At 45.9% G+C, this 9319-nt stretch overlaps 2 protein-coding genes across 3 annotated transcripts; both read left to right on the top strand.

The window, feature by feature from the left end:
• The first annotated feature begins 222 nt into the window (after positions 1 to 222).
• Positions 223 to 1012, top strand: YBEY (ybeY metalloendoribonuclease). 2 transcript variants are annotated; one of them, XM_068196755.1, is made up of 3 exons: positions 225 to 605; positions 691 to 759; positions 874 to 1010. In XM_068196755.1, exons 1-3 carry the CDS (start codon positions 267 to 269, stop codon positions 958 to 960), a joined length of 495 nt encoding a protein of 164 aa, XP_068052856.1. In that variant the 5' UTR covers positions 225 to 266; the 3' UTR covers positions 961 to 1010. The 2 variants fall into 2 exon arrangements, with proteins under 2 accessions (XP_068052857.1, XP_068052856.1); XM_068196756.1 differs by lacking the exon at positions 691 to 759 and having other exon boundaries at positions 223 to 605; positions 874 to 1012.
• Position 1013: 1 nt separating this feature from the next.
• POFUT2 (protein O-fucosyltransferase 2) lies at positions 1014 to 8992 on the top strand. Its single transcript, XM_068196743.1, has 9 exons — positions 1014 to 1192; positions 1838 to 2088; positions 3126 to 3270; positions 3564 to 3674; positions 5804 to 5870; positions 7318 to 7443; positions 7993 to 8173; positions 8410 to 8533; positions 8822 to 8992. Exons 1-9 carry the CDS (start codon positions 1014 to 1016, stop codon positions 8973 to 8975), a joined length of 1338 nt encoding a protein of 445 aa, XP_068052844.1. The 3' UTR covers positions 8976 to 8992.
• Positions 8993 to 9319: the final 327 nt, after the last annotated feature.

The following is a 9319-nucleotide window of genomic DNA, read 5'->3' as shown; positions in this document are numbered from 1 at the left end:
TAGTGGAAAAGTGGGCGGGGCTACGGCGGCAGCAGAACAGTAGGGGCGGGGAGACGGGTGGGCGGAGCGTTGCGGTGTGGTGGTCTAATTGGGCGGGCAAATTAACGGCTGGACAGGAGGGTGGGCGGGATTCCTGTACAGGGGTGGGCTCGTTGAGTGGGCGTGGTCTCGACAATGGAGGTGGTGGTGGGCGGGACTTCAGGACAGAGTCGCATTGTGGTGGGCGGGGTCCTCGCGGGCTGTCGGGGGCCGGCGGTGGTGCCGCCATGAGCGTGGCGCTGCGGAATGCGCAGCGCGCCGTGTCCGTACGCCGGGCCCCGCTTCGCCGCGCCGTGTGCGCCTTGCGCGCCGCCCTGGGCGCCTCCCGCTTCGACGTGGGGCTAGTCTGCTCCAGCAACGCGTTGATGCAGCGACTGAACGGCGTCTACCGACACTGCCCGGAGCCTACCGACGTCCTCTCTTTCCCGTTCTACCAAGTGGTGGCGGGGGAGCTGCCGCGGCCGTGTTGCCGCAGCGAGTACAACCTGGGGGACATTTTCCTGGGGGTGGAATACATCCATCAGCAGTGCCGCGAAACCGGGGAGGATTTTGACGATGTCCTGACGGTGAGCCCCGCTCGGTCCTGGCGGGCGGTGGGGCGGGCACGGGGCTCGGTCGTTAATGCTTGTTGTGCTCCCGCCCCCCGTGCAGGTAACGGCTGCCCACGGATTGTGTCACCTGCTCGGCTACCGGCACGACACGAAACCCGAGTGGGAGCAGGTGCGGGATGCGCTGGGGCCGGGGAGGGTGTACGGGGTCCGCCATGCGGTGGACCGGAGGCCCCGGTGACGAGAACCGGCGTTCGCCCGGTGCTGACCGCCGCTGCTCCCGCAGATGTACCAGAAGGAAGCGCAAATCTTGGAGGAGCTGAACCGCATCACAGGCTCCTGCCTGCGGCCCCTCACAGCCGGCCTCTTCTGAGAGACTGAGAAGGGCTGGGGCTCCGCCAGCGCCGCCCCGGACGTGGCGTGGGGATGGCGGCGCAGGGGCCCGGCGGCCGCTGTGCCCCGGCGCTGCCGCTGCTGCTGCTTGGCCTGGCCTTGCTCGCCCTCCCGCCATCGTTCGCCGCCGCCTCCGAGCCGCCGCCCGCCGCCCTCCGCGCTGGCCACGCCGCCTCCTCGCTGCCCGTCGCCGCTGCCGCCTCGCGCAACAGGTGAGATGCGGCGGCCCCGCCGCGTCCGACCCCGGGCCGGTCCTGCCCCCTGGGATCTCCCCCCGCCGTGCGGTGTCCCCTTGCACAGGCGACCTGCCGTGTCTCGGCCATCAGCTGGTAAAGGGCCTCCTTCGCCTACTGGTGCTTTTTTGGGTCGTTTTTGGAAGGTGTCATAGCAGCTGCCCGAGAGCTTTCGCCTGTAGAATGTCCTGAGTTGTAACGGACACCACAGGGATCAGCCAGCTCCTAGATGCATTCTTTCCCCCTACTTCTCTGGAGCATGTCCTCCTGCCTTTGTGTCCAGTTTACAAGAGTTAGCCTTGGTTACATGCCCGTGGTTTCACCATTTTCACCACATACCCCATGTTACCCTCAGGATGAGCAAGATTTTCACTCCTTGACCTGCTGCAAGAAAGGCTCCTGGCATGTGCCACCGCTCCAGAAGACCCTAGTGGCCCCTCCAACCCCTGCAGCACACACTGTTCTGACTTCCCATACTTCTTCCCCTTCTGATTACCACAAACTCAAAAAGAGCAACAGCTTTCTTCCCAACAGTTTCATCACAGGATTGTAGGGTAAAAATGAGAAACGAGTAATAGCCTCAATGTGCTCCCAGAAAAAATGGTATTCCTTTGTTCTCCCCAGATACCTTTTGTATGATGTAAACCCCCCTGAAGGGTTCAACCTTCGCAGAGATGTCTACGTGCGCATTGCTTCCCTTCTTAAGACCCTGCGGAAAAGCGAAAACTGGGTGTTGGTTCTGCCTCCCTGGGGACGTCTTTATCACTGGCAGAGCCCTGACATCCTCCAGATCCGGTTGGCTTGGTCCGAGTTCTTTGATATCCCAAGCCTCAACAGGAACATCCCTGTCATTGAATATGAGCAGTTCCTTGCAGGTGGCGTAAAGGATCATGCAATCTATGACTAAATATTTGATATGATTTCTAATAGGTTTGTCCTTATAGGGGCTTTTATCCTTTTATGTAAAAAAAATCATAGAGGTGGCAAGAGGAGGGATGGGAAGGAGTTTTGCTGAGCTACACAACCACTAGGATGGAATAACCCAATTATTTGGCATCAAACATATATTTGTTTGATGTAGCACTGCTGCCCCCTTGACTTCTGGGACCCCCAGAGATAGACAATTAATGCCTGTGGTTAAATTCACCTGTGGTATTTCTGTGTGGTTTTGACCATAATGACAAGACCATAAGGAGAGAGGCAGCCTGTTGAAATACAGACAAGTCACCTTTTTCCTGGATGTGGTGGTTGGACAGTAAAATTGTAAAGCAGGTTCTCCCCGAACTTACTTTTTCAACATAGATATTGTGCATATTTTAAATACCCCTTGCTTTTTGTGTCTAAAAGAAAGTTTTTCCATAAGAAAGTGAAGTTGGTTCCTTTAGGATTTAATGCCACGTTGAGCTAATCACCAAATGTTCACTTGGTGAACACTGCACACTGGCATGTTCAGCAAAGGAAATAAAGGCCACCAAATGTCACACCTCTGCAAAGAGCTCTGTTCCTGTTCCCTGCTTTCCAAGAAATTGCTTGTAGAGACCCTAATATTTAGGGGAAGAAGGACTTGTACTGGACATTTTTCTTGGAGGCACTCCTCCTGTGGTAGCTGCTTACAGCACTGAAAACCTATGTGCTTCGTAGTGTGTTTTACCCAGGTGACAGTGATTCTGTTACATTTGGCACAATAAATCGCACAGAGCTGGGTGGGCTAGCAGGTGATCACATTGCCTGACTCTTTTAGCTTTTCTGGCTCTCACAGAACTTCCTTTCCTTTTTCATAGGGAAAACTGGGAAGAGAGAGTAGTGTAACATTAGCATTTCTAGCAGATTTTTTACTGCAACTGATGCTTGTTCATACTTTTACGGTGTGGGTTTTAATGCTTACAAATCCTTTGCTTTGCCTTCTGTTCAGAGTCAGGTGGGCCCTTTATTGAACAGGTTTATGTGCTACAAGGCTATGCAGAAGGATGGAAAGAAGGAACATGGGAAGAAAAAATAGATGAAAAACCATGCATTGATCAACTTATGTACTCCAAAGACAAACATGGCTACTACAGGTAACATCAAGCATTCCTTCTGGTCTTTTCAGTTGTATTCAGAGAGATATTTGCCTACTGTAGATATCTTGGTGCTTGGAGTTCACTTTGTTTTTAAAAAGCCCGTGAAAAGTAAAATGTTGTATTGGTATGAGAAGATCTGATTCTATAAAGTTGTTGCTACACAGAAAAGCAGCATAAAGGAGATGGCTGGTTTATTTGTAACATATGTAGTTTTTTAGGATGTTTTGTTCTATATATGGCATTAATTTAAAATACAAGCCTGTGAACTAATCCTTTGTGTTCCCTTTTAGGGGCTGGTTCTGGGGTTACAAGGAAACACGAGGCCTAAATGTCTCTTGCTTGTCTGTCCAAGGATCTGCCTCTGTTGTGGCTCCCATCCTTCTGAAGAACACTTCAGCACAGTGAGTTGCCTTGTATAACTGTTTTTCCTGTATTATTGTTGTTCAACCCCATTGCTGGGTGGGAAGAACAGGGGGAATTTAAAGGCTTGTCCACTGTTGAGACACTTCATCACTGAATTATTGTACTCTGTTAAAATAATAACAAAAGGGATTTAGAGTGTAAGAAACACTTAACTGTAAGTTTAGTTAAAGATTGCAGTGCTAAAACCTAAGAGCAAATAGCCTTCAACTCCTTTGTATTCTCTCTCAGGCAGCTTTTGTGACTCATACCTCCAAGGTATCATCAAATATCCCCTAGATCATGCAGTGGAAGAGATGCTGAACCATCAGCTGTTCCATATTCTACTCCACAGCACATGTTTTACATCTCTGGCACATGCCCCCTCACTAGTCTCCTCTGCAGTGGGAAGAGTCCTGGCTCCATTAGTTGTTCTCCATGTGAAAGTCATTCCATGCCTTTGGTTGTCACCACTGCCAATCTCTGAAACTTACCGAACCAGTTCAGCAGGATCCTGCACACTGAGTGTGGGTAAACCTGTTACATTGCAGTACAAATTCATGTTCTGTCAAGTGCTCTCTTCTTTTTCTGCTAATTCTGGAGACACATGTTCCTTATTTTCATCTCTGAGTGTTGCCTTGATGGTTGCATCAAACCGTCCTCATTCCTGACCATCAAGACCATTAGATGAAGCCAGGTTTTGTTTTTTTTACTATGCTCACTCCTCTGTTAGAATTCATCTGCTACTTCATTGGCCAGTGATCAGACTTCTCTAATTATTCATAGTTGGCCTTAGCTGCTCTGAGGAATTTAAAATAGTTAAGCTTTGTCACCTAATTTCATGCCCTTCTGTAGGTTGTTTAGGAATATGGTGAAGAGACCGTCCACTTGTGACCTCCCTCTGCAATGAGAACCATATATTTATCCCTGTCTCTAAACTTTTTTTTTTTTTTAATCCATGCAAGAACCTTTCTGTGCCTAGTTTTCTTAAAAGCCTTTAATGAAGGCTGTCAGGAAATCTTGTTAGGCAATGTCAATGAGATGTCCCTTAACTTCATGTGTGGCAGTGTCTTCAAACTGCTATGATTGTTCAGAGCTCTGATGTCCCATATTGCCCTTCTGGCTAGAAAACCAGTTGTGTGATCCTAGGACTGGGTTTTTACCTCTCAAGTGTGGTCACTTCAAGGAAACTTCTCAATGCATTTCAGTTAGTAACCTCAATCACCTCCAATCATCCTGTTAGATGCATGCTTCTTCTTCACCAGCACAGTGTAGTTTGTTTCCAGGTGATTTAGGGCCTTCCGTGCACGTGTCCAGCTGATGATCAGCAGTGATAATCCAAAGTTGATTGGTTATCTTCTTCCTCTCTTTTTAGTGGAAGGAGATGCAGATAATGACCCTTTTAGCAGAAGCATTTCTCTGTGTGTTTGCCTATCAGTGTGCTCACAAGCTAAATCTACATCTCTTATGCTCTGGAATACTTGAAGCTCTAAAAATCTCTTCTGCTTCTTAGGACTTTGATAGTGCAGTTATGTTTCCAGTACACAATGCTGAACTGTGTTTATTTATGAGAAGGGCAAGCTGCTGCCTACTACCATACATTTTGGTAGCGTCTTTGTTGTTGTAGGTGTTCTTTGATCTGTTGTTTTGCTCTAGGACATTTTATTCTGCATGTGGAAAACACCTTCTCTGGGTTTGTTTTCACGATCTTCTGCTTCCTCCCAGAAGAAGAAATGCTCTGAGGCTGAGCATTATCACACAGGTCACTTCTCCCCTTTGGATCACTCTCCCTGTTAGAAATCTAATGTCTCCCATAGCAGCTATTACAAAGACTGTGAGGAGTGGTTAATGCTTTTTAGTGTTTAACTTTCAGAGTCAGGATACCATTTATTAGGGGAGAGAGTATGCCACAGGGAGTGGCATGGTTGCCTTCTCTCCCTAGCAGACTGTGGGTCACAATTTGCCTTGTGGAGACCTAGAATTTGCCTCATAGGAGCCGGTCCCTCATTCCCCACATTCCCTTAGCAAACAGACTATAGTCTGTGCTTTATCCTAGCAAATGTGTAAAGAAAAGTCATAATGTAAATTCTATTCCTAAGGGAGCTTCACTCAATTTTACAATTTTCAATAGGTCAGTGATGTTAGACAGAGCTGAAAACCTTCTTCATGACCACTACGGAGGGAAAGATTATTGGAATGTGAGTATTTTACAGATAGCTTGTCTAGACTTTTTCCTTGGCTCTGCTAAAAATTCAGTAACCATGTGCTTCAGTTTTGCCTTGGGTTTCTTGTCTTGAAAGTCACTTGTGTCTTCTGTTTCAGCAATGTGTGCTAACATGGTTTTCAGGCTGCTGTGGATTAATGTGACACAGAAATTTGCCCTGCTGTCTTGTGCCTAAAGGCCTAGTGCTGCATGTCATGGTGATTAAAAGGACCTCCCCCTATATAAGACATCTGCAGTCAGAAGGGAGCAGTTTCTTACCTAGTCAACCTCAAGATTAGTCTTTTCGAAAGAATTCCATAAAGTGATCATTATTGTCCCAAATCCCTCCCCATTGGCTTCAAAGGCAAAATTCCCATGAGTTTCAAGGCGAAGGTCTGTGGTAAAATAATTCCTCTCTTAAACGTTTTAATAAAATATTAAGATTCAGACAGGAAAATGGAGCATGATATGGAGTGCTTGATATAGTTAAAATTCCTAAGAAAAACTGACTGTCATGATACTACAAAACAAATTACACAAATTACCTCAGTCTTGTAAATACCTGGCTATTCAGTTGAGATATGGCATGTTTTCAGAAGTGGACCAAACAGTAGTTTGCTGCCATGAATTACGCATTAAGAGTAATGTCTCAAGGAAAGAAATGCAACCCAGGTACCATATTTGAGTGTGACTTGTCCTGTAAGAACAGACATGAAATCCACATGGCTCCATAACACACATTTCTTAGCAGTGGCACTTTAAACATTGCCCCAGTGGTTTTGCCTGATGTCCAAACAAAAATTTATTCACTGCAGCTTGGACCCAGGGCCTCTTCTCTTTTTTCCATGCTTCTCTGAGAAGTATTTCTCCCTTCTCTGTTTCTTTGCAGACAAAAAGGGAATATTTGGGATTTCCTTCATTCTTTTACCTGTTAATAAAAAGGCTGCTTGTGGCTGTGTGCAGTGGGAACTGCATCACAGAATCTTAGAGATTCTTATTCACAGGTTAAGGAAAGAATTCCTTTTTCATCATTTTTCCACCGAATTTCATAGGCGTGTCTGTGGCTAGATGTGTAATATTTTTAAAGCAGGCTTTATTCTTACAGGTGTTTTGCACACTAAAGTGTTTGCCCAGCTTTTGTTGCCAGAAGTGAGGTATATTGCTGGGGTATTTAATTTGGTGTATCATGTGTTCTGCTGTGTAAATAACTGCAGTGTCCTCCCTATACCTGTGTATTGCAGGGGCAGGTGAATATACTGGTTATAAATGTGGTGATAATTAGAAATAAACTATTAAGGCTTGGATAAAATCGTTGCTTAGAGTACTGCATAGATGTACCAGAAGTAACTGCATCCTGGGAGTGCTGTGTGTGTGAAACTGTCTCCACCTACTCATTTTTAACTCTACTTTTTCTGACTCAGTGTCTGCTCCTACTCTAACAGACCCGTCGGAGCATGGTGTTTGCTAAACACCTCCGCGTGGTGGGAGACAAGTTTAGGAAGAAATACCTTCAATCCACTGATGAGGCAGACAGGACTCAATACAAGGAGGACTGGACACAGATGAAGGTAAAATCCTTAACAGTCTGTTCTCCATCACAAATATTTTATTTGTGTATTCCTGTCAATGTGCTGTAGGGCATGTTGGAAGGCACATGTGAGTGGCACTCTTCTGATCACATCGAGGTAGACACACATGTTCCTCATGCACCTTCTTCTCCCTGTGTGACACAAGCTAACAGGGTCTGTCGAAGTGTGCCTGACTGGTTCTGAGGGCCAGATCTTTGTTGTCCTCATTTCAGTAAAGGAAACTTGAATTTAGTCCTGTTTTCAGCACTATGTGTGGGTGTAAAGTTCAGCTGCCACCTGCCAGTTGAAGATTTATTTGGTCAAGGAGAGGAATTTTTGCTTACAAAGATTTGGCACTCCAGTTTCTCTTGCATGATGGTGGCCACCTAAATGTTACAACAAGTGTGCCAAGCTACTTCCAGTCCATACTTAAAAATTTCTGTCTGCAACTAGAGAGATTCTGTGCCTTATCCAGAGATGATGCATTCTGGCTTTTCAGTGTGAACAGTGATACTCTCAAGTTTTAAAGTTTCAATCTTTCTCTCATAGGTTAAGACAGGTACAGCTCTAGGTGGCCCATACCTTGGGGTTCATCTCAGAAGGAGAGACTTCATTTGGGGTCACAGAGAAGACGTGCCTTCCCTGCAAGGAGCAGTAAAGAAAATCCACAGCCTCTTGGAGACACTTAAACTTGAAAAAGTTTTTGTAGCCACTGATGCTGTTGAGGAAGGTAGGCAGATCACAGTCACTTCAGGATTGGTAACTTCTGAGGAGTGCAGCAATTACCACTGGCTCCTCTCCCTGCAATGCTGTGAATTTCAGCAACTGAATTGTAAAATTTGTTGGTAGATTTTTGTGTCACTTGCTCTGTGACAGTTCACCCAGAGTTTCCTTAAACACATTGTGTGACAGCAGCAAGTTGCTGTTCATAATGTAGAGATAAATTAATATCCTTTGTTTTTTAAGAGATTGAACTGCTCAAGAAACTGCTGCCTGAGATGGTGAGGTTTGAACCCTCTCTGGAGGAGCTGGAACTCTATAAGGATGGGGGCTTGGCTGTGATTGACCAGTGGATTTGCGCACATGCAAGGTAGCAAACCTGACTTTTATTCAGCCAAAGCTTATTATTCAGCACTGTCACAAAACTGAATATGGTTTTTGGCCCAAGCTTCTTTACAAATACTGTAAGACATTATATAATCAATTATATAATAAAGATGTGTATAATAGATGTATAATGGTTATATTGTGTGTATATATGATAATTTTATTATCATATCATTTCACTGAACAGTGAAGTTCATTGGACTGAAATCTAATTACTTGCATTTTAAAAACTTGCCCTCCCTCACAAACCCTTTTTGATTTTTTTCTGTAGGTATTTTATAGGCACCTCAGTTTCAACATTTTCCTTCCGAATCCATGAGGAAAGGGAGATCTTGGGATTTGATCCAAAAACAACTTACAACCGATTTTGTGGTGAAAGAGAGAAAAAATGTGAGCAGCCAGCTCATTGGAAAATTGTATATTAAACACAGAGAAATGCAAAGGTTTTGATACTGTTAGAGTTCAAAATAATAAGGAAAAATCATGGGGAATGACCTTGGAATGAAGTATGACCCAGTCCTGTACTCTCAGTTCCCGCTCCCCTTCCAGCGTGGCTATGACACGCTGTAACTGTATGACACGCTGGGGTAACTGTACTGCTCAGTGTCTCTGGACCTCACAGCATTTCTATGTGTCTGCTGCACCTAGGTCTCTAGTATGTCCTGCTCCTGCTGCCTTGTGGTCCCACATGCACCAGATGGGTTGCTACAGACCACAGGGGCCTCTTGGCTGCAGAGCTGTGATGGGAAGCGGCAAAGCAATACCCAGG

This window comes from Anomalospiza imberbis, chromosome 7 (genome assembly GCF_031753505.1).
Source record: "Anomalospiza imberbis isolate Cuckoo-Finch-1a 21T00152 chromosome 7, ASM3175350v1, whole genome shotgun sequence".
NCBI lineage: Eukaryota > Metazoa > Chordata > Aves > Passeriformes > Viduidae > Anomalospiza > Anomalospiza imberbis.
This window is presented reverse-complemented; position numbering and strand designations above follow the sequence as displayed.

Coding starts and splice junctions, on each gene's coding strand:
- YBEY (XM_068196755.1), top strand. CDS start 267: ATGAGCGTGGCGCTGCGGAATGCGCAGCGCGCCGTGTCCGTACGCCGG. Junction 606..690: donor ATTTTGACGATGTCCTGACG/GTGAGCCCCGCT, acceptor CCCCCCGTGCAG/GTAACGGCTGCCCACGGATT. Junction 760..873: donor CGAAACCCGAGTGGGAGCAG/GTGCGGGATGCG, acceptor CTGCTCCCGCAG/ATGTACCAGAAGGAAGCGCA.
- POFUT2 (XM_068196743.1), top strand. CDS start 1,014: ATGGCGGCGCAGGGGCCCGGCGGCCGCTGTGCCCCGGCGCTGCCGCTG. Junction 2,089..3,125: donor ATATGAGCAGTTCCTTGCAG/GTGGCGTAAAGG, acceptor CCTTCTGTTCAG/AGTCAGGTGGGCCCTTTATT. Junction 3,271..3,563: donor GACAAACATGGCTACTACAG/GTAACATCAAGC, acceptor GTTCCCTTTTAG/GGGCTGGTTCTGGGGTTACA.